Genomic DNA, 27,237 nt, shown 5'->3' with positions numbered 1-27,237 from the left:
AAAACTGTGTGATATTCTTGTGTCTCCCAAAGACCTAGATTCGATGTTTAATTAATTTCAGTTAACTAAGTCTTGATCTGGCTTCATGATATTGTAATAAAAACATCGATTTCTTCCGATTATATCGATATGAATATTTTTGGGTCAAAACATTGATTGTTCTGATCCGTCGTTGCCACCCCTACACGGAGGTTATAGTGACGTCGTACATAAGGGCCAGGCAGGCCGGTTCAGTGAATCCACTTTGCCCAGTCTTGCTCTTGGTATCATCTGGAACATACTTAAATACCTTTGTTAATAATTAAAACTATGGAATGTTTGTTAGAAAAGCACCCGAAGAAACATATTTTGCTGCTAAGTGCAAACAATTATTTTTACACTGTAGGCTGTTATTTTTAAATGAAAAAATAGTCGCCTAATTGCACATTAACTTGTTGAAAGTTTAATTGTATCAAATGTGCAGTCTTTTCTCTTTTATTTAGGAGATTTTAGTCCCAAAACATAATCTTTCTTGTAGGCTAAAGCTAAAAGTAAAACCTAACTAACTATAGCCATACTTATCTCCATAGACATCGACTTATTTTAACTGCACTGTCTTTAAAATACCAGCGTTTCAGGTTTCAGTCAAAATACTTTTGTAAACATTGACAATGTCCTGTTTTTAGCATAGTTTATTCCTTGTCCACGATCATTTTCACTCACTGGAGAAAAGACTTACAAAAAGTATTTGTTAACCAAGATGAACGTAAAATTTATAATGAGTTAAGAAAATCGATGCATTGCTTTTACAAGAAAAAAAAAAAACTGACATATGATTTAGATAAATACTGATAAGCCTATTGATGAATTAGAGGAAGTTTATCAGATCTCATGCTTTAGTCAAATTAAAACATTTATTTTAAAATTAACACTCAAACATTTGTTAAGTAGAATTCTCTAAGCGACTGAGGGTGAGGGAGGACATGTGAACCAGGCTTTACATCAAGTGCAAATTCTGCCAAACTGTCTCTTCCTACCCCTTGTCCTGTTAGGGTGTGGGTGGGGGAAGGGGGGCGCTTCACACTAAACACTTGCAGTTCGCTGTAGAGAGTAGAGCTGAGTTTTTGTGATAGTGACGTCTGTCACTAGGAAGATACAACTAGTGAGAAAATGTCATTATTTACGATTTAAGTTCTAATTAATAAATACTATCTTTTTGGTAGGCCTACTCACTGATCTTCTTGAAATTTGTTAAGTGAAACACAAACTTTTATTCATTTCAATATTTATTTTTAATTTCACATCTATTTATTAGGCTACATAACATGTACTAATGTATCAAATAGACAATAAACACTGATTATCAACTTTTTTGTTCGTCCTGATCCTAAGGCCCTGTACACATGAGGGCGGCAGCCGCCGCGGTTGCTATTTCGCGGGAACCGCGGCGGTTGAAAGTACAAAGGAGCAAATGGGACCGTTCACATGCAACCGCCCACTTCCAGTCAACCGCAACTAACCGCGGCGGTCGTAGATTTCCCTTCGACCGCCGCGGCTCCCGTGCGGTTGAAGTTACTAGAGTTGGCATGAGAGCGTACACATGAGGGCGGTAGCCGCCGCGGTTGACTGCAGTTGCTACTATATAGGATCACAGACATCTGCGCACTTGCCCTGTGGACATCGCTCTCTCTCTCTCTGTGTGTTGGTGAAGTGTGTAGCTGTGGCTGGAGTTGATGTAGTGCTCGTAGTGTAAGTTTAAATGGCCATGCGTGCTGCTGTGGAACCAGAAAACTTTGACACTGATCTGTTCATTACAGAAGTACAAAAAGAAGATACGTTTAGGACATAAACTAAAAAAGATTGCGTAGCAAGAGTTAGTTGAGTTTTTTGCTGAAAAGATTTGTCAAGCGTTACGCGTTTAAAAGAAAAATATTTGGGTAAATACAGTACTGGCTGTCGAGCGACGGTCAATTCACACCGCAACCGCAGCGTAACCGCGGCTTCAGCCGCTGCCATGTGTACGGTCCTAGGCGGCAGCCGCTGCGGCCACCGCGGCGGCTGCCGCCCTCATGTGTACAGGGCCTAAGAATGAACCGAAAATATTGAGAAATCCAACAATATAAAAGTGGAAATTAAGTTACCGTACATTGTAAAATAAACTAAATTTTCGGCACAGGTCAATAATAATAACAGTTGCTTAGGTATAGGCTTATTCTAATTGTTAGTGAAGTCTGGATTTCCTTCAACCATAAAATTAGCAGTGTCCATCAGCTGGAGGTTAGGTCAGCAACTATCCTCTTGTTCACTTTATTTAGTAATTTTTTTTTACTTTAACCTTTTTTTAAGGTAAACGTTCCATTACAGAAACAAATGTAAATAATTTTGAAAGAAAATCATGCCGTGCTGCACCGAATCGAATCGCATCGATTCAAATCTAAGTTCTTAGAATCGCATAATTTTGTTATAGTCTTTGAAATAGAGTTTGTTACTTTCACGTTTTGTGGTTGTGCACTTTGCTGAAACCAAGACTGACTGTAATTGGGGTATTTGGGGTTGGCTCAGTGTCTAGAGCGATGCACTACGGATCCATGACATCATTATCTAGGGCCTGGTGGTTGCCACTAAATTTGGTCTGTAGAGTTCATTCTTTTACTGTACCGTCTTACCCCTTGCTTTGCAAATTCTAAGGCTTATAACTAAGTAAGTTCCAAGGCTTATACTATTCTCTAGTTACTTTGTTGAAAGCTGTGCCTACTAGTTTTAACGTAGATTGTTCAAAGTGTAGTTTAGTTGACAACTGTATTTGCATTTTCAGCCAGGCTTACATAGAAGGGAAGAAGCCCAGCATGCCTCTAGAGGAGGTGGAAGCTAAGCCGCACATACCAGAGGAGCTGGTGTGCCCCATCTGTCATGACCTGCTCACAGACACTGTTATGATTCCTTGCTGTGGATGTTCATTCTGTGATGAATGTAGGTCTAGTATACAGTCTCATACCTACCATACTCGTGTGACACATTTATATGTAATGTTTTCATCATCTTAAAACATTGATACCTATTGAACAAGCTATAATGTTAAGTTGTTAATTATACATCGTTTGATCTTGTCGTTGTAGTAGATGAGTTAATTTTCACAAGGTCACTGTTTACAAATAAATGTGAACAATTAAACATTTCAAGTTAAACAACAATTTTGAAACATATCTATAGTCAATTTCAATTTTATAATTTAACCTTATATTGTTTTGATTCTCTCATTGGTCACGATCAGGTCATAAAATTAAATACACACGGCCATGTTTGACACAACGGAAGACAGTAGATGCTTGACAACTGAATGTTATGTTTTGTTGGTCAGTTATTAGAGGGAAGAAACAAGAAATGTCCACTCTATCATCTTCTGTACAACTAGAAGTTTTCCATTGTCTAACACCTGTCAATGTTTAAAGAACTTTGTTTTGCTGTTATTTCTGTTTCTTTCCAATCAAGAATTTTAGCTCAATGTAATTGACTCATTCGCTTGGGCACACCCGTTTTGGTTAGTTTGGTTTTGCGTCCATTGGTTAAAGAACCAAAGATGGAGTAAAATTGAACAAATCAGTATTTTACTCCCATCTGTCTAATCATAGTTAACTTTATTAAATGAAATTGCACACCACTCAAAAGTAAACCACCAGTGAGCTTTTTAATCAACCAAGCTCTAGGTAATCACAATATGACAAGAGATTTAATACGTTGTAGGCATACGCACGGTGCTGCTGGAGTCTGAGAACCACAAGTGCCCAGACTGTGGTGAGATCGGTATCTCTCCGGACACTATGATACCCAACCGCTACTTGCGTAAAAGTGTGGACACCTGGCTGAACAAGACCGGGTACCAGCGATCACAGCCAGTCCGAGCCCTCGAGCCTCCTCAGGGACAGAGCATACAGGCCCTGGGCAACAACAGGCCTCCGGAGGTGATCAACCTTGTCGAGACTCCCGACGTTGACTCTCCCAGAACCAACAGACCAATGCACAATAACTCATCCAAAGAGAGGGATAGAATACCACAGTATTCTCAACCGTAAGTCATAATTTAGCTCTCTTTGTTTGCAGTTTCTAAATTCTGGTAGGAGTAGTTAATATCATTGTCTGATACAACGGCTCCAAGTTAGTTCTTGTCTACACTGATGTTCTAAGAAAGATATTTTTTGCTGGATAAGACAACACTACTGTGTATGTTTCTGTAATAAGCCACCAAACAGTGAAAGCAAGTTTAATTTAGGTATATTGTGGTTTTGTATTGCTGTCAAAAGTTTGCGTAACTTGGGGGGCCTACATAATTACTATACTGTGAAAAACCCTGTTGGATTAAGTGGTCTAATTCGACAATTTTTTAATGGGATTAACCCTATGGGGTGTATGAGGCCAATTAATCTTGGAAAACACTAATGGCATAAAATAGGCATAGGCCTACTAATAAAACCATCACCATGGGGTTTAACATACTTTTAACCAGTTTAATTTGATAACATGAAGTTACTATAAAATCACACATATAAAAAAAAAAAAAAACTTTAAAATGGATAAAGAACTACTCTCAAATCTCGTTACATTCAACAGTCATTATTTATGCTCTGTTTTCAAAGCAACAATTAAGGTAACTGGTTTATTTAGTAATCTGTAGTCTTAACTCTGACTGGTTTGTCCAGGGATAGGTCTGCCACTCCGACTGTTGATGAGAGAACCACACTTCCTGACACTTCAGTACCTCCTCCAGTCAACACTTACCCGATAACCTCAACTGCTTACCCACCGGCCAACTACGGTATGTTTTGTATTTGTAAATAGATTTTCTTGTTTTGAATATCTGATATCACATTTCTCTAAGTTAGTATAAATTTCTTGGGCTTACCTGCTGAACTGGATGACTATCTGCTAAGATTAATCCTCATACATGAAATTGATGAGAAAATAAAAGTATCTAATAGTTTATTTGACAACTAAGTAGATGAGGATAAGTAGACTGTAGGATCGGTAGGATACACAGCTGGTCAGGTATCACACACATTTTCTTAGGGTCTGACTTAGGGGAGGTACAAATGAGGCATTTAGTTCAAAATTCCTCCGTGAACAGCGCTGTAGTAAAGAGCACTTTGGCAATGAAGGTTTACTAATCGCAAAAATAGTTCTGTTCATAAAATAAAATTATAAATGCCTAAAATTCTATTTTATTAATTTTTTATTATAAAATTAAACTATCATAATTTAACCGAACTAACCAAACTTGCTGATAAAGAAATAATATAACAAAAGTTTTATAGTAATCGGAAAAATAATTCTGTTTATAAAATAAAACTAGAAATTGCTCAATTAAAATTTTATAATTACTTAATAATAAAATTAAACTGTAATAACCAAACCAAACCAACCAAACTTGCTGAAAATGAAAAAAATCTTGGACAAAAAGTTAATGCCACCGGCGGGATTCGAACCCGGGACCTACAGTATATCAGCCCGGCACGCTAACCATTAGACCACCGAAGCCGATGGCTATCAACCGTTTTGTTACGGTAATGGCGTTCCCTCAGCTAATAAGAAGCCCACAGCTGTCATCGTAGCCTCTTCTATACCTCCCCTGAGTAAATACCATTTTCTTATCACTCGCAGGTTCCATTGTCTCTACACTCCCCTCCCCTCTCCAGTATTTCTATTGGGGTGTTGTGTGTGATGTTTGAATTAAAATAAAGTTGGTTGTTTAAAACATTACCTTTGTCTGATTTGACGGCTCTATATATGCACAGCTTCATAGTTTACATGCTCTGTAGGTCCTCCGCCAGGTTATGGTGGTCCTCCACCAAACTATCCGAGAGTTCCGTTGCCGTACCCCAATCTGGGTCCTGGTCCGACTCCCAGCTACCCTCCTGTGGAGCCAAGAGGTAAGACAATCTACTGGCCAATAACACATGGTTATGTGTTACTGACTAGTAATATTATTTAGATGTATTTTTTTCTATTTTTAATACAAAGTTTTGTGATTGAGGATTGAGTACTTAACATAGTTAACACTTTGGTTTTTGGACCAAGTACAATGGATATGGTATAGCTTTATACTTACAATTTGTTTGCTACTATGCAACAATATGAACCCTCATTATTTAAATTAGTTATTTATTCTGTGTTATCTCCGTAGGGAACATGCGGCCAGGATACGGCAGACCCTATATCCGGAGAGGAGGCAGTCGGATACACGGAGGGTACCATGACAGAAATAATCTGCCTCCAGGGTAAGTTGCAAAAGTAGTTCTTAAGTTGGGTTCTAACAATATCTTTACCTTGTACTCTGTTCTAGTAGATTGTTGCTTCAACTGTGCACATGCTCTTTCCTGTTGACATTTTTCAAACGGTTAGGTTTTATAATTTTAATACACATGCACGTAGAAATTTGAAGTAAAATTTGTTTCTGCAAACAAGATTTTTTTGTGTGTTTATATACTTATTAGATTGATAAATATCGCACAAGTAGATTTATAAGAATAAGTTAATAGATTCAATTTACAAATTAAACTAAGTTGGCTTAAATACAGGGTGTTTTTAAAAGAATGCCGGGATTTTTAAATGATCATTGCTTGGGTACTATTCAAGGTAACTAAACGTTTTATACCTCAAATTGGAGCTAAAAATAACACAAGTTTTGCAAACCTGTGCAAAACAGGTGCGCAGTGGTAGGCCACTATTGTTACTCATACGCCTGACGCCAGTTGCAAGTGCGACGTTTACGGAACAGAAGGCACAGATTGTAATTTGTGGTTCGCAGAGTTTATATCCATTGCTAAATTAAACCAAATTTAAATCTACTTGATGATAAAGAAACTTGAAGCTGGTTTAATGAGCTTCATGGCACCTTAGTGTTTTGAAAAGACATTCACCTGGCCGGCTAAAAACAAACGATGACATAGTCAAAGAAATCTGACAAATCTGCATCAGAAGCCCGAAAAAATCGATTGCCCGACAAAGTCTTCAGTTGAAAAAACCTAAATTGGTCACTTTATAGTGTTATCTGTAAAAGATAGAGTCTTTGTGTCTAAAGAGATTGATTTAAGACATCAGATAAACCCGCCGATCGTCCTAAGTGTACATACTTTGCCAGTTTTACGCTCAATAAGATTAAACAAAATCTGAACTTTATTAAATCATTCCGAATTGGATCAAAGAGTGGGAACAAAACTTTGTTCTTTTCCCTTCAATTTGACGTTTAAATCGTTTAATTATCTTGAATAGTCCCTGAGCAACGACCGTTTAAAATCCCGGCACTCTTTTAAAAATACCCTGTATTTGTCAAAATAACCTTTAAAATAAACCAATTAATAATTGTCCATATCAATTGCCTACCTTGCTTTGTAAATACAGTACTGTAGGCCTACTTCCATTTTTAATGTGTGTCACATTTTCTTGATTTTTTGTTACCTGCTTGTGTTTTCTTTTGGATTATGTAAATGATTGATAGTGGCTGTTTTCAGTTATTTTGTTTTTTTTGTCACAAGCTTATTGTAATTGTAAAAAATAGACAATTTGTTATGAATCCTATTCTATCTAGGTTTATTTTGATTGTCATGGCTGATTGAAAGATACAAATATGGCTGGATAGAAAAAGGACAAAAGGCAAACACTTGTTCTGTGTTTACAAATATTACTGATCTTAGTGATCTTACCACCCTACTTGTGAATGTTGCTGTAAGAAGCAAACTGATCAGTATGGATATTATAACTTGTTACCAAGCAAACTTAGAGATCAATTAGTTGTATATTGGCCTATTGTATCATAAGTATTTGGGACAAAAAATTTTACGGTCAAAATAATCTGTCTGTAGCTTGCTTGCCATGACAAGCTTAACCAACATTGTGAGAGGAGCAACAGGTTCATACATTTAAAGGGTAAGATGCATCTAGAAGAAGCATCATAATCCCAAGTACTGTATCTATTGAACCACAGGATTCAATCAACTTGCATGTGGGGTGTGGGGGTGTGTTTGGGTTGGTGTTTTCACTGTTTGTTTACCACTGTTAGGGCCATCGACGATCCGTTGTCGGCTTTTGAGAAGATTTTGCGAGAGAAGGACAAAGAACGGGAACGCATCAGGAGGCGCAAACGCTCATTCTCACGATCTCTCAGTCCTCGACCGAGATCAAGAGCTTCTAGGTCTCGCTCTCCTCCTTTACATCATCGGAAAAGGTAGAATATGCCAAGCGCTGCGATGAGAAAGAGGCTCTGGACTTTGTGAATTGGTTTACAAAAGTTACTTGTTGATGTCGTACAAAAGTTGATGCCGTACAAAAGTTACTTGTTGATGTTGTACAAAAGTTATCTGTTGATGACGTTTTGTGAAAGAAGCTAAATTACAAAAAGATTCATTGTAAAACTTGGTCTCTGTATTAACAAAACATTGATTAAGCTATATATAGTTCATGTTTTGTGAAGTTTTATCAATTGTTCAACACTTACAAGTACATTAAAATATATATCAATTTGTATTTGGATTTTTATTTGAACTGGTATCATCAAGTTACCAAACGATATTCAAAAGTAGGAGGTGAAACGAGCCTTTTTCTCTGTTTTTACAAAGGTATCCTCTGCCAACCTTGCTTATTGTTTCCACAGTGTCTGGTTTCAATCTTGAACAGTTTGTAGAGAACATTTTGTCAATAGGTGATGTCCGATCTAGACTGACTTTTGTTTTTAAATTTTTAACATAGTGATATTTATTAACCATTGCATATAACCATTTGAAAAAAACTGTTTTAAACGTTTGTTTACCGAACAAGTATGGTCCAATATTTTTAAAGTGTTACTAAAAGGATATTTTGCATGAACAGACACTGTGTGAAACACACTGAACCATTTGCTTGTGAATCTATCATTGTGTACATTGTTTTCTCTCCTTTCATACTTCAAAAATAAACTCCACTCACAAAAAATGTGCAGAGTTGGTGGGGGATCCAGTTTTTAGTTGAACTACAACAAAATTAATAAACTAATTTTTCTTTATAACTAAATTCTGAAAACTAATTCTATCTGTAGTCTTTATTTTAATTCTAAAACTGTCTTCCTTACACTCAATATGAGCCTACTTGAATTTTTCTCAGTCCATTTTTCCCCAATTCTTTTTGGCTTTAAACTGTTATTTGATGAAATTTAAATACTAAATAATACACAACTGCTTTGTTAAAACTTAAAACCCATTAAAGGAAAACAAATTATTCCAATATATTGGAACATATTCTTAAATTTCAAAATTATAACTGGAATGTTGTTTGTACAGGGGCACTGTTTCCCCGACCCCCCCACCAGTTCGGCAGAGGTCGAGGACCCGAACACGCAGTCCCTCTCCCCCTCCCCGCCGCCACTCCCCCTCACCTGTGTCACACCCGCGCGGCGCTCGGTCACGCTCACTGCACCGCAGCCGCAGCAAGTCGCGCACTCCGCCACGCAGGGAGGTGAGGTCAAGGTCGAGGACCCCTGTAAAGCGACGCAGCCCGTCGTTCACTATCAGCAAGTAAGTAAATTTTGTGGTATAGTGGTTGTACGTCATACCATCCATGATCCCATTTCTTACTGAACTAGGTAAAAAACAATGTTTTACTCTTTAGACACTGAAGTGCTGTTCAATTTTACATGTAATTAAAACAAACACCTATATCAAAGCTCTGCTTGAAATTTCATCATTGAAAACCTTAATTTTGTATGAGTACAGTGGTACCATAAATCTACAAGAATTTCCTTTCATAACCTTGAAAATGCTCCTTAACAAGATTAGTTAAATGTTGGGTAATATACCTTGCTCTGTTTCCTCCAATTCTATTTAGTATAGACTCAAGTACATAAAATTGTACCCTTGTTAAAGCATATAATTTTTTACATATCTTAAATACACTTTCCCATATATATATATAAAACCGAACAAAAAACTGTGAATTCACAGAGCTTATTCATTTAAATATTGTAGATACACATTTACTGAGAGGCAGTATTGCTTTTGGTTTGTCTAATGTTGTACATGGTGTATAGCCTTAGTGGGTTTTGGTTGCATGTTAAGGTTACATAACGACAACATACTTTGCAGTAGCATATTTTTGGGCCTAAATGTTACTTCTTCAACATTTTGAATAAGAAAACGAGTTGGATTAAAATGTTTACCATAGTTCCTCAATTTTGGGCTGAATCTCCAAATAACTCTTTGCCCATTCTGATATTATTATTTGGTATTCAAAATAAACTCTAACATAGCCAATAGTAATAACAGAAAATCACAGTCCTTATGTGTAAGTTGCAGGTTCCAAACCTGGATTTGTCCCTGAAAGTAATAGCCCCGTGTCTCTTTATTCTGCAACAGGCAGTTCTGTGTGGTGTGCGACTTAACTGTACAATAAATTCACACATTGTTGCTTTCTAATTTAGCAATACATTTAACTCTGGTTAGATTTCTGGAGGGTCAGAATAATCAGGGACCAAATCATCAAGGGACTTTTGTAATGTTTCAACTAGTTACTTGTTATAAATTGTTTTTCATGCAGGTTAGGCCTACACCTTTATTGTAAGATAAGATTTGTTCACAGATCCCGTTCTCGTTCATTCTCCAGGACTCCGTCGCCAAGAGATAGACACTTTTCACCTCGCAGAAGAGATGAACGATTCAGAAGCCCTCTCCAGGGTAGAAACTCTCCTCAGAGGTAAATAAATCTAAGTGATTAATAGCATCGATTATGGAAGGACTGATAAATGATTATTAGGAGTGGACATTCCACCCCTCAATAATTCTGGAGCTATTTGCTATCCAATTCCCTTGATGTCTGGTAGACCTATTTCTCGAGGCCATTTTTTTAAACATTTTTATAATTGTGAGACTTGGTTCAAAACTTGAATTAAAGTAGCCGTTGCTAATTTATAGTGACGATTGATTTTACTGAAACAGAAATCTCACATTTTACACTAGTCAGTGTGTGCAAACTATGTATGTTGAAATGTTGATGTCAACTTACCAAAATTCACTCTTGGTAGGTTATACAAAAATTATATTGGTAGGTTATACAAAAATTATATAATTTACCTCATCTGACACCTTTATCTGTTGGCAGGTTCCACAGTCGACGTCGGCCGCCGGATGACTATGAACCTACTTTCTACGAGAACCGCCGCGGGGGCCGGACACGGGGCTATCCCCGAGACCCTACCTACTTCACATCCCCTGTCAGGTACTGGCCTTGGCCTACATGTGCGTGATAGTGTAGATGATAAGATAGCAACACACTACGTCTAGAGACTTGTGTACACCTTGGGGCTAATGTGTTGTGGGTTACAGCAACTGAAACTTAAATAAATAAATAAGCTACTTTATGCTTTTTACATAAATATTATTACCTGTCCTAAAGTTAGTTATGGTCAGAGAACAACCACTAATATTTTTTAAAATGGAATCTAAAAAAAACCAAATGAAAGTGTTAAGTTTAATTGTGGTTTTTTGACGAAGTTTAGGTTAAAATTTCAACTCTAACTAAATCAAACTTTTATTATTTTGAATATAAAATTATGTATTTTTCCTTATTAGAAACAAAGACAAAATAAACAAGAAACCAACAATCTTTGTTTTTATTTTCTCATAGTTTAAATATATGTTTTCAGTTCCAAAGGCAGGTACACAAGTCTTTTCAGCTGCTAAATATATTTTAAAATGAGAGTTGCATGTGTTTAAGTAGAATATTGTATCGTTCTACAAATAATGAAATATTGCCTTATAAGACTGTTCTAAGACTTTTCTACTTACCTACGTCATTAGTTTAGGTATATTCTCCCAGTGAAATTATGTGTTCATCAATAATAAAACTGATGACACATTTCTACATGTAATTCACTAGAGATATGAGTACAAGCGGTTGTGATATATCTGTGATATTTTAAAGTTGTTGCTTACTATTTGTACATACAATTTTGTTTATATACATATATTATTTTTTAAGGTTATTTATATTTTTGTTTTCCAGTGTAATTATAATTCTTTTAGTGGTACCGTATTGTTAATTTTCAAATTGTAAATTTTTCAAAATGTCAGGATTAGACTTTGTTGAATGGATAACAAAGTTCCAGTGTAAGTTGGATTAAAGTTGAATCCAAAAGTTGTCATTGCATTGCCTATTTTTTATAAGATACAAAGTGTTTAAAAAGTGTTACAAAAATAATTTATCACATTACAAATTTGTTGATATAGTCTTAATGACTAGTTTTGTGTCTTAAATAACTGTATTTGCTGAAAAAAACATTGTTTGTGAGTTAATAGTAAAAGTATGTTTCATATTAATAAGTAAATCTGTTTACCAGTTAAATTTGCAAACAATTAATTGTTACATGTCCTAAAATGTCAATAAGTATGACATAAGTTTGATATATAACTGCACAATTTTAATGTGTCAACTTAAACAATGTTTGTAAATTTTTGATCCAACACTTATGATAACTTCTGAATGCTGAAGTGTTGTTAGTTCACACAAATAGGTACTAACTCAAATGATTGAATATAACTCATCAGGCACTGGGTCCAGATTTTCTTCTGGGTCAAGATTTTCTTCAGTATTGTGTTAACATTTATCATTTTATTAAAATAAACATTTGCATTAAGCATTATATTTGGTGAACTTATATTAATCTGTGGATATGTCCCTAAGGAGGTTCCAGCACTCATTGATTTCTTACATGAAACATTTATACGTATTATAGTTAAGTGGACATTTTCTATAAAGTTCTTAAACACCTTTGGATGTCATATAAATGAATATTTAAAAATTTACTATGAAAGTACTGTTTCCCTAGTTAGTAAAAAACTTATTATAAAAAAAATTATTGATATAAAGAATATTTTCTTCTTCTTGCAAATATATCACTTAAAGGGTGTGTGTGTATGTAAAGCCTATATTGAAAAAGTTATAGTAGTTGCCCACTTTTTTAAAACTTATACTTAAAGGTAAAGACTGCAATACATAGCCTACAAAGCAATATACTAGAATGTTCACTAAATTTTTTACGTAGGTACTTATTTCTGTTGGATGTTTATTTAGATTTTTGATTTGCTCAGGAGTTTGTGTGAAATGTAGTTAAAAAATTCAGTAAACTAGGCCTATAATAGAAAACAAATGGAATAATATTACTTACTTACTGCTGTGGCCACTGGTACCCAAAATGGTACTTGGCCTCCCCAACACACTGCCTCCACATCTCTCTGCATCTTGTGTCCTCCTTCCTTCTTCCCATTTTTCTAATGTCCTTTTCAACTTGGTCCCACCATCTCAGTTTCGGTCTACCAAGGGGCCTTCTTCCTTCTGGGTTGTTCTCTAATACACTACTTTCTCTTTAATAACAAGTTGTCTTATTTTCTTAAGATATGCCCTGCCCAGTGCCCACCTCATCCTTCTACTCCGTACCTCAGCAACAATATCCGGATCTTTAAATAATTCTCTCAGTTCCCAATTATGCTTTACTCTCCATTGTCCATCTTCAAAAGTACACTCTTTCTAATATTTTGTTTTCAAATACTATAATTTTCTTTTGTGTGTGTTTGTGTTTTTTTTTTACTTAAAACCCAAGTTTCTAATCCATACAGGAGAACTGGTCTGATGATGGTCTTATAAATTCTGTGGTGATGTGGGGTAGTATTTTTGAGCTCAATAATTTGTGGCAAGCTGAAAAACTTTTTTGTGCTAAGTTTAATCTATTTTGTTTTTCTGTCTTCATTATTAACACAATATGTAAGAATGACTCCCAAGTATTGGAAATTAGTAACTTTTTGAAATTGAAACTCTTCAATCTCAAAATGCTTTTGGTTCTGGTCCCTTAGTTGATCATCATTTTGCCGTCTTCCGCATCTCATAAACTTGGTTTTGTTCTTATTTATGTGCAATCACATTTTTTTGTATGATTGATAAGAATTTTTGTTCCATTTTTAAGTTCTTCAATACTGTGAGCAATTAATACTACGTCATCTGCAAATGTTTAAATTCCTTCCTATCTTAATCCTTATCTCTGTTCTTCTGGCTTCTTGAAAATGGAATAATATGTATAAAGTGTGATTTTGCTGTTTACTAATTTTATGTTACAAAATATTTATGGTACAAAATATTTGTTCTTAGCTTATTAGAAGGATTTGGTTGGACTAAAACTTATATGCATATTTTTCTTGTCATTAGTTCTACATTTAACTTTTAAATTATCGTAAGGTTTTTTTACTCATTTTTTGTTACAGCCTAATTATCTTTTACGATCAGCTTTTACATGCAATTTTCATAATCAATATTAGTTTAAAATTTTCTTTTATAATTTCTCTGAAGACTAAAACTTGGTAACTCTAATATACCACAATGTATGCTATCATTCTTCCCTCAACAACACTTTGATGTGTCACAAATCTTTTATTTCTTACATTTGGAAGAAATCATACATAATACAGTTTCATCTCACACCTGCAGTTTCAGTGTATTAACTAATGTTATATAATGATATGCTTTTTCAATACTCTAAATACCTACTAAAATAACTCATTTCCAATCGCTGAAATTAAAAAAAAAAAACATTGATTTCCACTCAATCGAAACATAATTTTTAATTTTGCCTGTCCTAAACATTTCTTTTCCTGTCCGAACAATAATTTCACTCTCCAAAACAAAGTTTTTCTGTCCCAAACAAACCAAGTTCCTGTTTATCTCAACAGGAGCACTCAACATATGCACTCCCTTTTTACAAGAAATATTGTTTAAACCATTGACTTTTTAATATATTGTATTGTAAAACTATGCTATGACAACTTGACACAGGATTATTATAGGATGTGATAATTTATTATTTAAAACCAAGTACTTTTGTGTAAATATTTGCATTGGGATGAATGGTATCGTTCACTGCTCATCGTAAAAGTTCCATTCCATGGCATGGATAGTTGTTTTCGCGCTCCGCTCTTAAACAATTATTGCCCCAAAATTGTTGTTAAGACTATTATTGAATTCAACTATAATTAATTGTTTGTTTGAGTTTTTTGCCAAAGCAATCTCGACACCTAGAAGCATTGTATATTATACCTTTGTTCATCAAGTTGTTTGTTTATAACTAAACGGAATGTCTCATTTACAGATTGTGTTTCTATTCTATTTTCAAACTGGTATTTTAGTTTTAAACTATTATAATAGATTGTTGCCTACAATGAAACTTTACATGAATTTAACTGTGAGAAATTTTATCAAGACTGAAATGTATACATTATGTATAAAAAATATACCCTTTTATTACAATCTTTGTTTCATTTCCTTGTATTCTTTGTATGTTTATAATCAGTTTTCTTGTGTGATATTTATGCTAGAAGATGGACTGGAAAGACTTTTGAGTGAGTGGAGTGATTGAAGAAAAGAAGAAATAGACTCTTAGTAGTGGAATAACCTGTCTTGGATTTTGATGCAATTGCTTATACAACTTGTATGTTTCTTATATGTAAATTATGTAAACTATTACTTTTTTATATCAATGTTATGTACTGAAATGAGTATTTATATAAATTGTTTTAGTGGAGACAACTTGTCCATGCTGTGTTTAGATTCAATCATATATTACTATTATTCATTCACTGTTTGTTAAGATAGTAAATGTGAATGTATTTGTATGTCACAGATTACATTGTATCATTCTAATGTTTTTGTATTGTGTGTATTTAGCCGATATTCTTGTTGTGTTGCTCATTTCTCTTTCAGTTTGTGCCAACTACCAAGTTTGCAGGTTTGTTTATGCTCATATCACTAACTCTCAGTTTAAGTATTTTTCCCATAAATTGAACTTGGTATGTTGTTTTTTTATATGTGATATACTTTCCTGTGGGATTTTACCACATTATTTAGATGGTTCTGTATCCCTGACAGTCTTTGAACGGGTCTTTTGACTAAATAATGGGTCTTTTGTCTTAATAAACATCATGTAGTCGCATGTTTATTTTGTGATTTATTACAAAATTTTTACATTAATGGTTAGGTACTCAAAACCAAATGCAATAATTATTGGGTGTACGGTAACTAAATTGCAAATTTGGGACGTAAATCCATAGAGGAACCATAATATGTAGTTAAAATTTTATAAAGGTCCTAAACTTTAAAGTAGCTATGTCACTACAACATTTTACTATTATTTTTAAACATAATTTCTGCTTGATATACAGGGTGAAAAGGTGGGGGCATAATTTACTTAGTGATTCCTTGGGTCAAAATAAAGAGAAAAATCAAGAAACAATTTTTCTAAAATCGCTTTGTTAAACATATATCCTTTGGAGTCATACTGGCACAGCATGCATACAACTCCAGTCGGAGTAATGGTGCAGTGTTAAACAAGTTGGTCTATTGTGACCTTCACATTTATCGGGGATTAACTAAACTATGTCAGCACGTTGTGCTCGTCCTATACTTGAATTTGGTGTAGGTTGGGTTTAGGTTGGTAGTAAAATTTCCTGTAAAATCCCGTCTGGCAACGCTTTTTGTCCCATTTCAGGGATTTTCTCTCTTTGAGCCACATTACAAAGACACTGGCAACGGAATCAGGCAGTGCTGATACCTGTGAGTTTTTCAGTAAACTACGTTAACTCTCAGGGTAACACAGCACCATCACCACCGCTGTTTTGCCGCTGTCAAGACTGAAATATTTAAATGCTATTGCGTTCGCTGATTCACTGGCGCGCCGAGGCTGCGTCGCATTTCCGACCGTACTACCAAAGGGATTCTAGCAGCGAACGTGTTAAAGTAGAAGAGAAAAAAAATATGTTAGAAAAAAAATTTTAGAAAGAAATACCCCCGTCGCAGCAAACCTGCCGACTAAGCAAATTTCCATTTGTCTGAATTGATTTTCAATTAAATTATTTGAATAATATTAGGTTTAACGAGTACCTAGGTTTGCTGCTACAAGGAAACAAATAAAGTTTGTTTTTTAATAAGAATTAATAGCTTAGTATAAAATTAAAAAATGGCCAAGTTTGGCCAAAATATATCCATAAACAAGCAAACTACAACATTTTACAATACCCTCCATAAGAATAACATGGAAATTTTAACTTTACAATTTTGTTAATTTTCTATGTACAATATCAATACTTGTACAAAACCACTTTGATATATATACCTACTAAATTATTAGTTTTCTAAAGCTTTTAAATAAGGTCTAGAGATAAATTGGTAAACTTTGTATTTTCAGAGTCAAAAATGAGAAAAACATATTTTTACTCCATGAACCGTTCCCATGGGTCATGGGTCCGTCCCGTCCGATCATGCTGGTTCGCGACCTCATTAAAGTTTATCCTGCCTTGCACGTTTAAACCAAATTTCATCAAAATCAGACAAAAATTACTAAATTTATCCCGTTCACGTACATATACATATAGCCTACATATATTTAGGTCATCCAGAAACTAAAGAACGTTTCATTCTAACACTGCTAGGTGCCCGTCAACACAGAAAACATATTACTACAACCCAGAATGCCAACCGCGTGGTAAAAAGCATTAAGTGTTTTGAGAGAGCTTTGCCTGTCAATCGTAGGCAGCGCCACCAGCGTTGCCATGTACTCAGCATACCAACGCTGGTGGCGCTGCCTACGATTGACAGGCAAAGCTCTCTCAAAACACTTAATGCTTTTTACCATGCGGTTGGCATTCTGGGTTATAGTAGTATGTTTTCTGTGCCGTCAATCTCATACATTTTGGTACGTGTGTGTTCGGCAACTCAGTCGGCGTCCAGCTGTGACACCAAGAGCATTCTAGTGCTGCCCGATTTTTTACAATTTCAACAAAAGATTAGCGCTGCGATTGAAAATACTGCCAGTTATGAATGAGGTGCGGTGTGGTCAGTGATACAGTTTTTGTTGACACCAAAATGTACAAGATCGGCGCGCGCCTGGTGGCGTCAGAACAAAACAAAATTTGAACAAATGGTGTTTTTGGCCTCTGGGGATATCAAAATGAAAAAGTAAATCGGTCCCAGGCTTTGGTCTTACCGTGCCACCTACGGTAATAGCTACTTCCCTATAGGGAAATTCGCTAAAATCATCTTGATTCAACTTGAGATTTAAAAATGGCAGCCATTTTAATTTTTTAAACTTAAACTACTCAAAAATGGCTGATTTGATGAAAAAAAAGCTGTTGTACCCATGCTTTGCAACGGGGAGAAAAATTGTTTCATAATCATTGAAATAGATTTAGAATACACAATCTATGATAAAGTTTTGGATTAAATAATCCTGCCACATAGTTGTCTAATAATTTATAAATAAAAAAACTTTTGTAAAACAAAACGTTTTTAAATGCATTAAAAAGTAGAAAATAATTCATAAATATGTGGAGAGTATAAATACTTGTAAGATTAAAACGAAAAACTTGGGGTGCATGCAATAGATAATTTACAATTACCTTCACCTATTGAACTGTATTATTATCAATTGCATGCACCCCACGTTTTTCGTTTTAAATCTTACAAGTATTTATACTCTCCACATATTTATGAATTATTTTCTACTTTTTAATGCATTTAAAAACGTTTTGTTTTACAAAAGTTTTTTTATTTATAAATTATTTTCTACTTTTTAGTTTTTAATGTGTGTGGATGTTAAATCTATTTCATGCATCTATATCAGATTAAGACAGAGGCATGTGGGAAATCTAAGGTTTATTTGAGTTTCTTTTCATATAATTATGTATTAGATTGAATGTATGGCCTACCTACTGAATATAAATACTGTATATCAATCTATTTAATTTATTGTTTACTTTATAGAATACTAAATAAATAACAAATGACATTATTAACAAACACCTTTATATCTGCAATCAGATTGTTTAACTTCATTTTGAAATGTTTGTATAAAGAATCTCTTGGGAGCAGAACCTGTACCTCTTAACCTCTGCTTTTGAACTGTCAAATTTAAGTATTTACAGCTGACTTTAACTAATTGATATATTTACATTCTTTGAAAATGTAAACATGGAAAATTTGGAAGCCAGTGGGGCGTAGCCCAAGGGAAATATGAAAATTAAATGCTATAATATTGCATTGTCACCCACTTGTGAGCTATGTTTCAAATTTTTAAGTCTCTAGCTCATCGGGAACTTCGTTTAGAATTGATATCAAAATTTGTAGGAAAGTAAGCTAATAAAAACAAGCCCATTGGGCCTAGCCCAAGGGAAATATGAAAATTAAATGATAGAATATTGCATTGTTATCCATTTGTGAGCTATGTTTCAAGTTTCAAGTCTCTAGTTCATCGGGAAGTATCAAAATTTTCAAGAAAGCGAGTTAGTAATAACAAGCCCGTGGGGCCTAGCCCAAGGGAAATATGAAAATTAAATGATATAATATTGCATTGTCTTCCATTTGTGAGCTATGTTTCAAGTTTCAAGTCTCTAGCTCATCGGGAAGTTAGTATAAAATTGATTGCAAAATTTGTACCGGACAAGAAAGCGAGCTAATAAAAACGTTTTAGCACCTTAACCGTAATACCGGCATAGAAACACTTACTGTAATAATACCGGTCTAGGAGACCGGTTGGGAGTTTTTATGGTAAAAACTATATATATTTTACTTTCTGGCAATTGATATGAAGAAAAATGTTTACCCTAGCACTGATAATGCTTTTATGATGCTTACTTCATTAATAATAAATATTTTTATAACATTTATAACTGTTATTTCATAAAAAAACATTCATTGGATTTTTATAAGTGTTAACTTTTTAAATTTGGTAATGATTGGTTATAAAATTACTTAAACTTACTTTTTCTATAGTACTTTTTATTACATTAAAGTAGGAAATCACATTACAGACACGTAAAAATCATGAAATGGCCAGTTTGGTTGGATTTATACATCTTTTGCACAGTCCACACATACTTTTCGACTGCATTCTAAACAGATTGGATTGTCGCACACAATGCACTTGTATTGAGTTTTTCTTTCCTTTATTGAAGGGCACTTCGAACAGGTTTTTCTTTTGTCCATTTTGTCATTTGGTACATCTTCACGGGCTCTTTCTACAACATTTTCCCCGAGAATCTTCTTGATTGTTTCTTTTGTTTCTCTCCGTACGTTTGGCACTGTTAGCCTTCGTCTAAGAAGTGGTTCAATCAACATCTTGGCTAGTTCTAAGGTAAATTCAAAACGTGTAACCATCTTTGTATCTTTAAAACACATGTAGAGTATAAAAGAATTTATACTTGCAATGTTGAGAAGACGGTAGAACACTGCCATCGGCCAACGTCTTGTTCTTCTGTTAGAGGCATACACTGCACAACGCATGTCCAAAAGGTCTACGCCACATTTAGTAGTGTTGTAGTAGCATACAATCTCTGGTTTCTTCTTCTCTTCATTGATTTCAAAGCTGTGATGCATTGTTGAGATTAGAATTACAGCTTTGTTTTTTTTCTGGCGCATAAGAGACCAGAGTCCTGTTGCCATTGATTGCAAATCGAGCTGAGTTAGCTGGTCTTTGTCTACTAGGTAGAAACTCCTTTGGCACCTCTCTTTTGTCCTTCCTCATTGTTCCTACATACATCAGTCCCATTTTTTCAAGCTCGTCCGTAGTTTCTAAACTTGTGAACCAATTGTCTGCCGTTATGTTACGGTTGCTTCTGGAGATTGGTTTGCACAGTCGAACTACTGACTGTGTGGGTTTGCCCAACCTAAATTGTTCCTCGGGCAAAAGACCTACACCGTCACTGTTTTTGCCAGTATAAATACATGCATTGAATAAAAATGTTGTTTTGGCATCAGCCAAACACATTACTTTGATGCCATATTTGTGAGGTTTTTTTGGCATGTACATTCTAAAGGTGCATCTGCCACGGAAAGGTATAAGCATCTCGTCAATTGTTGCATTTTCTGAAAGACTGTAGGTTTTCTGTGAATTTTCAATCACTTTACAAAATATTTCCGAGATTGGTGCAGCTTTGTCAGTTTCTTTTCTTTGTGCACGTGTCAGAGTATCATCAAAACGTAAACATGACAGAAGAACCTCGAACCGCCTCATCGACATGGTTGCATTGAAGTACAGTAAGGTCTGTTGATAACATCTTTTGAAAACATGGACATGACAGTTTCATGGTTAGATTTCAAAACAGAGGTCAAAAGTAATAAACCAATTAAAGCATTGATCTCAACAGCATCTGTTTCTCGATAGTTTGATCTGTTTGATGGGTCCCTTACATTTAGTCTTACTGACGCTAGTTTCACATTAGTATGCAAAACAATTTTTTCAATTATGGTAGGGTCAAATATCAAATACCAGACCTTTCTTTTGTCAGGATTATTTCCAATGCGTTTTGCATAATTAGTCAATCCTGGCAACCGTCCCCTAATAATGTTGTGAGCAGGGGTACGTACACGAGGGTTTCGAGCAGGTTCTTGTGTACACCATGGATATGGCGGGCCACTTTCATTTTTTTTCAAACGCCCAAAAATGTATTTAGGTAGGTTACTATTATCGTTTATAAGTACCTCATGTTCTGGTTCCTCTTCTTCATTGCTTTCATCGCCTGGGTCATCCAAATCAGCCAGATCTTCTTGCTGTTCTTCCTCTGACAGTACATAGTCGGGATCTGCATCCGAATCGTCCACAGGATCATAGTCAACATCACTCTCACTATCATCTAGTTGAGCATCTTCAAGCATCAAATTTATCCGATCAACAAAATCTACATCACTGACTGAAACAGTTTTTTTACTTGTACTGGGTTCATCCATTTTTACTAAACTATGTTCCTTACAAAATAATTATACTTTCAAAAACAAACAACTATTTACAGTCTTATTTACAAAATAAACCCATAGTTACAAGACAGCACATACAACGTTAAACGTAATAGCCGGTATGAGAGACCGGAGTAGAAGTAACGTATATAGTAATACCCGGACTGACAGACCGGGAGAACTTTAAAAGTCGTAATGTCACAATCAAACTCCCAACTGAAACTGAGTGAAAACCAGTTAGCGTTGAAGAGGGGTAGGAGGGGGGAAGCTACTGAGGTGGGCCGGTATCTAGGTCAAGCAGGGCTACCACACCCTAGAAACAAATATCCCTCTTGGTCTCACAGACCGGTATTACGGTTAAGGTGTTAAAATATATTTGATTTCTTTGGATCAGCTGTCTGAAATTATTGTGTTGAGCATCTGATTGTTTACATTTTAATGTCAACACAAAGGTAAACATTGTGAATTTTCTCATGCTTCCATGGAGACCAATTAATATTTACATTTGAAAACCTCACCTCAAAACTTTGGACATCCAAAGGGCGTGGCCCGAGAGGAACTATGGGAAGTGAATAGACCTATGACATTCCTTGATTTGTGGACCATCTAGTTTTTGCTTAATTTTGCCTGTATCGGTTTGGTATTTTAGTCGTGACAAAGCTGCCCAGACTGACAGACAGACACCGCCTCAATTTTATATTAGTATAGATGTCAAGAACACTTTTATTTAGCATTTTTAATTCCCTATCAAACGATGTCAAGTTCAAAACGATCGAATGAGAAAGAGCTGAAATATTACGATTTTTAGTTGTAAAATGGGGTAGAATAAGGCAGAAGCTAGTCAGGTTTGCCCCGTTTACAACTAAAATCATAATATTTCAGCTATTTCTCATTCAATCGTTTTGAACTTGGTATTGTTTGATAGGGAATTAAAATTATAAATAAAAGTGTTCTTGACATTTTTTCATAAAATCATCCATTTTTGAGTAATTTAAGTTTAAAAAATTAAAATGGCCGCCATTTTGAAATTTAAAGTAACATGGGTCTCTTCTACCTTAACATACTTACCAAGTTTTATAAAGATTGGATGAAAAAACTCAAATATAAAAATGTTTATGTAAAAAATAACAAATGGAGGATATCTGGTTAAGGAAGCGATTTTGGAAAAAATATTACTCTTGATTTTCTCTTTATTTTTACCCAAGGAATCAATTGAGTAAATTATATCTCAACCTTTTTTGAACACTCTGTATATTTAATGGCTTGAATTTAAATCATTCTTTTTTATAGAAAGTTTTTATCTATCAATAGTCAAAAACTATTCCTTAGCAGCTTAGTGGGTCTGTAGCCAGACTTTTTGATCAAGTGATCTTTAATTTAAACTCTTGACAGCACATAGTTGATAAATGTTGACAGATAACAAGATCTGGTCAACAACTTTGTTAGGTTGACGTAATTGTGAAATTTGGTTGTTTCTGTCACAGTAAAACTTTTGAAATTGTTCTTTGATGTAGGGAGGAAATTTTAATGCCTCAGCATTGAGGTAATCATTTAGAATTAAAGAATAAAAATTCTATATATCCACAGAAGTCAGCACTACATAGATTTTATTTGCATTCATAGGCCTACCAAATACTTATAATGAAAATATCAAATAATAATGAAAATGTTTTCGTTATTCTAATTCTTTTTAGTGCAAAAATATGCTGGAAATGACTTTAGTGACTCTATTTTGATGACTCATTTTGTCAAAGCACTAATCTGAAAGAATCGACCCAAATGGGTCCTACACATAAATATGTATATTTCCTGAAAGAAGCTGTATTTTCGTTTGGAGGGGTGTTTGGTGATGAAACATAAGTTTCTGATCATTTAAGCGTAGAATCTGAGTGTGTTTAATGTTAAACTTTTACATCGTTTGAGGTCAACTCATCTACTTAAAGTATTCTTCTACTGTACTTTGTTATCAAACCAGTAGCCTATTATAGGAGAGCTATTTAGAAAGTAACAGACGGTTTGCAATAATATACCATATAGAATGTGAAAAAAAACTAATTTAATTACATACATTTTTAAGCTAAACTCTTGGCTATTTTTCTCTATAACCAGTAACCACACCATTCAAATTGAGGCATTTATCGTAATATAGTACACGCTTTTAATTGCCCTCTGTATAAATCTGCTGCTTGCGTGGTTAACCACTGATGCGATGACAGTCATGTTTAGCATCAGTGTCAAAGCGTTTGTAGCGAGCCACGTCTTCATTGCTGGGAACAGATTTTAGTCACTCTGCGCCAAATCTGGCGGTTCACTCATAATTCCCTGGCTATACACATCACAAACCTGGCAATAAATTTCAATCGGTTTGTAATTTTTTGCCAACAAAAACCTTATCACACCACACACTTCACAACTGGCGGGATTTTCAAGCACAGCGCTCATTTCAAAACTCCGCTGTAGAAGACGAGATGCTCCAGCTACCCACAGCTGGTTGCGTACTGAGTGTAGGAACATTCCGATGCCAAGATATCGGTCCTAGTCCCGCCCGCTGCTGCCCCAGTCCAAAATGTCTTTCACTTTCTGGATAGCCCTCAAATATTTTATATAGATAGCAGTTGTATGATAATAGTCCCACAATTTTTACCACATCAATTGCTTTTTACCGAGATTTATTCCACGATTTAGATGTTGTTTTTAGTTACAAGTGAGGTTAAAATATGGTTGACTTGGGGTTGTTGTAAAATGAAACATGGGTTTTTGTTTTTTTTTACCATCACTATTGTGTGGATGATACATCTATGGGGTAGGGAACAGTACCTTGGACTAAAGGGTTTGATTGATTTCTTGGAATATTTTATATAGATAGCAGTTGTATGATAATAGTCCCACAATTTTAACCACATCAATTGCTTTTTACGAGATTTATTCCACGATTTAGATGTTGTTTTTAGTTACAAGTGAGGTTAAAATATGGTTGACTTGGGGTTGTTGTAAAATGAAACCTGGGTTTTTGTTTTTTTTACCAGCACTATTGTGTGGATGATACATCTATGGGGTAGGGAACAGTACCTTGGACTAAAGGGTTTGATTGATTTCTTGGAGAGGTTTGATGTGCTACTTAAGATTGTGGCAGAGCTTGTTGAGAGGCTGACCTACAATCGACAGCTGGACAGCTCAGCTGAAAGTTGATGCTATGTGCTCAACCCTTGTGATATGTACTTGCAATCAGGCATTTTGTGTTAAACCAATTGGATTTTTTGTTTAGAATACAAGAACAAATACATGAAAAAAATTGGCATAGTTAAAATTACTGATTAATCCGTGGAGCTCAAAGTGTTGATGAAATCGTTGTGTAAAGTCAATTTGCTTTAATAATAGTATGGAATTTTAAAAAAAGTATTCACGGTTTAATTAGAACATGTGTGTTAGAACATGTTAGAACATGTGATTTGATGTTGTGATTTGTATAGCAAATAAGAATTTAGTGTTGCAACTTCTTTAAAAATGGTGGTCAACTTTTAATCATGTAGTTAACACGCTTATAATTTGTTTTGTTGACAAAAATTTCTAGCCTGATGTGGGTAATTGTTTTGTTCTCTAAATATATTCTTGAGAATGTTGTTATAAGAAACACAGCATTTTTTCATAACACAATCAGCACTTCTTGGATTAGACTCCACACAAACCAGAACCTGGGATATTCAATAAAGTGTGTGATCATACCACAGTGTATATATTTTTAAGAACTCATACTTGTCATATTCTTTACTCTTGCAAAATGAAGAGCATCATTGTAATATTCAGATTACTATATAGTAGTTGAATTAAACATAATGTATTTTGAACAAATCTTAAGAATACCATACATAAAATATGTTTAGTTTTTAATAATTAGTATTAAAAAATTACATCCAGTATTATGCGGACTAAGGATCTTGTGAGTTTGTTTGAAAATAAAAACACGATATTATTAGTAATATTGGTACGGAAGACAATTCGTATCCGTAAAGAAAGTGGTTGATAATTTAGAATTTAAATTGTATTTTGGCAACTTAAGTCCTATTGTCTTATTGCAAACATTTTATTATGCAATTAGGGGCGCAATTGTATTTCTTGATTTTGTTTAGTCTTTTTGATACAAAAAATTTCAAATTACTGTGTTGTTGTGACGAAAATCCTAAATCGTTTAAGTTTCCTTATTCTCTTTAAGAGTCTGTATAAAACACTGAATGACCTACTAAATTTAGGCACAATAGTTTATAGCTGCAACAGTTAAACATTTCTAATCCATAACTTTAAAAACTGCTTCTTTGTTTGTCAGCAATTTTGACAAAAATTATGTTTTAATTCGAAGGTATATTCATTTTTAATGTACTTATATTTAAAAAATCATACTTGAAATTGAATGAAAATTCTCCTTAATTAAGGCAAAGTTAGGACCGCATAGTTCTTTATTATAGTTATACTCTGTTGCATATATGCATTTATAACACTTGCAACATGCGTACATTTAAAACTACTGGAACCGGGTTAAAATTAAATCCAGATGAACACAATGTTTGGTAAGATTCAATACTATACCATCACCATCAACCAAAACTGTCAAAAGTTAAAAAAAAGGCCTGTTGGTTCAAATTTAACCTGGGCCAAGTGCATTGGAAATATATTACTTAAACTAAAATCTTCCTGTTTCCAAAAAACATTTTAGACATGAAAATACATTTAATGACCTATTAGGCCAATTTTTATTCAATACTTCATTATGGGATATGAAGTTATGATAAATGAATTATATAATTTGCCAAATGGAAATATTCATGTAGAATTTATGTATTGTGTATTTAAAGAACTAAATATAATGTCTGTACCAAGTTTAATTTTATAAATTCTTATTAATGGTGCAGTCAAATTTTAAAAACTTGTGTGTGGAGGATTTTGACCATCCATATAACACCCTTTTCAAAAAGAATTTTTCAGTTTGCGATTCACCGATTCGAATTAGTAGAAAACTCCAAAACATATGGGAAAGACATTTAAAAATAAATTTCAACCTAGTTAATATTAGTGGTTAGTAAAATATGCAAAAAAATAATATTTCAATGAATCTTTGTGTATTTTTAGTATTTTAAGTACCTACCTATTTATAATGATTATGTTGACAATGTCACCTGTTTTTGTAGCTGCTGCTATGTAATCTTGAAAACGTTTTGTGACAGTAAAGATATTTATTTATTCATTCATTTATTTATTTATCAAAGAAGATTTTATGTTTGATTACAAAAACTTAAATATTAAAATTACTTCTTAGGACTTTTTTTAGTGTTATCATTTATTCATTTATTGTATCATTAAACTTATAGAATTTGAACAGTAAAATATATAAAACTTTTTCAATAACTGCTAAATCAATAAAGGTCTCAATATAATGGGTACAGTGCTAGAATACCACTTTACTGCAATGTTTATTTGAATTATTAC

General features: G+C 34.3%; 1 protein-coding gene across 3 annotated transcripts in view; it reads left to right on the top strand.

The window, feature by feature from the left end:
- LOC128999323 (E3 ubiquitin-protein ligase RBBP6-like) overlaps positions 1 to 27,237 on the top strand; it is a 67,435-nt gene that overhangs the window by 23,332 nt on the left and 16,866 nt on the right. The window contains exons 9-17 of one of the 3 annotated variants that reach the window (XM_054425753.1): positions 2,795 to 2,949; positions 3,721 to 4,045; positions 4,680 to 4,789; positions 5,790 to 5,900; positions 6,155 to 6,248; positions 8,030 to 8,194; positions 9,282 to 9,515; positions 10,564 to 10,689; positions 11,095 to 11,211. In XM_054425753.1, coding sequence (XP_054281728.1) covers positions 2,795 to 2,949; positions 3,721 to 4,045; positions 4,680 to 4,789; positions 5,790 to 5,900; positions 6,155 to 6,248; positions 8,030 to 8,194; positions 9,282 to 9,515; positions 10,564 to 10,689; positions 11,095 to 11,211 — 1,437 coding nt within the window. Of the gene's footprint in view, positions 1 to 2,794; positions 2,950 to 3,720; positions 4,046 to 4,673; positions 4,790 to 5,789; positions 5,901 to 6,154; positions 6,249 to 8,029; positions 8,195 to 9,281; positions 9,516 to 10,563; positions 10,690 to 11,094; positions 11,212 to 27,237 lie in introns of all 3 variants that reach the window. The other 2 variants (XM_054425754.1, XM_054425752.1) reach the window with 2 other exon arrangements.

This window comes from Macrosteles quadrilineatus, unplaced genomic scaffold (assembly GCF_028750875.1).
Source record: "Macrosteles quadrilineatus isolate MER2022 unplaced genomic scaffold, UCM_ALF_1.0 Scaffold_8__2_contigs__length_117827958, whole genome shotgun sequence".
NCBI lineage: Eukaryota > Metazoa > Arthropoda > Insecta > Hemiptera > Cicadellidae > Macrosteles > Macrosteles quadrilineatus.
The sequence above is the reverse complement of the archived record's forward strand: the minus strand, read 5'-3'. Positions and strand labels throughout refer to the sequence as shown.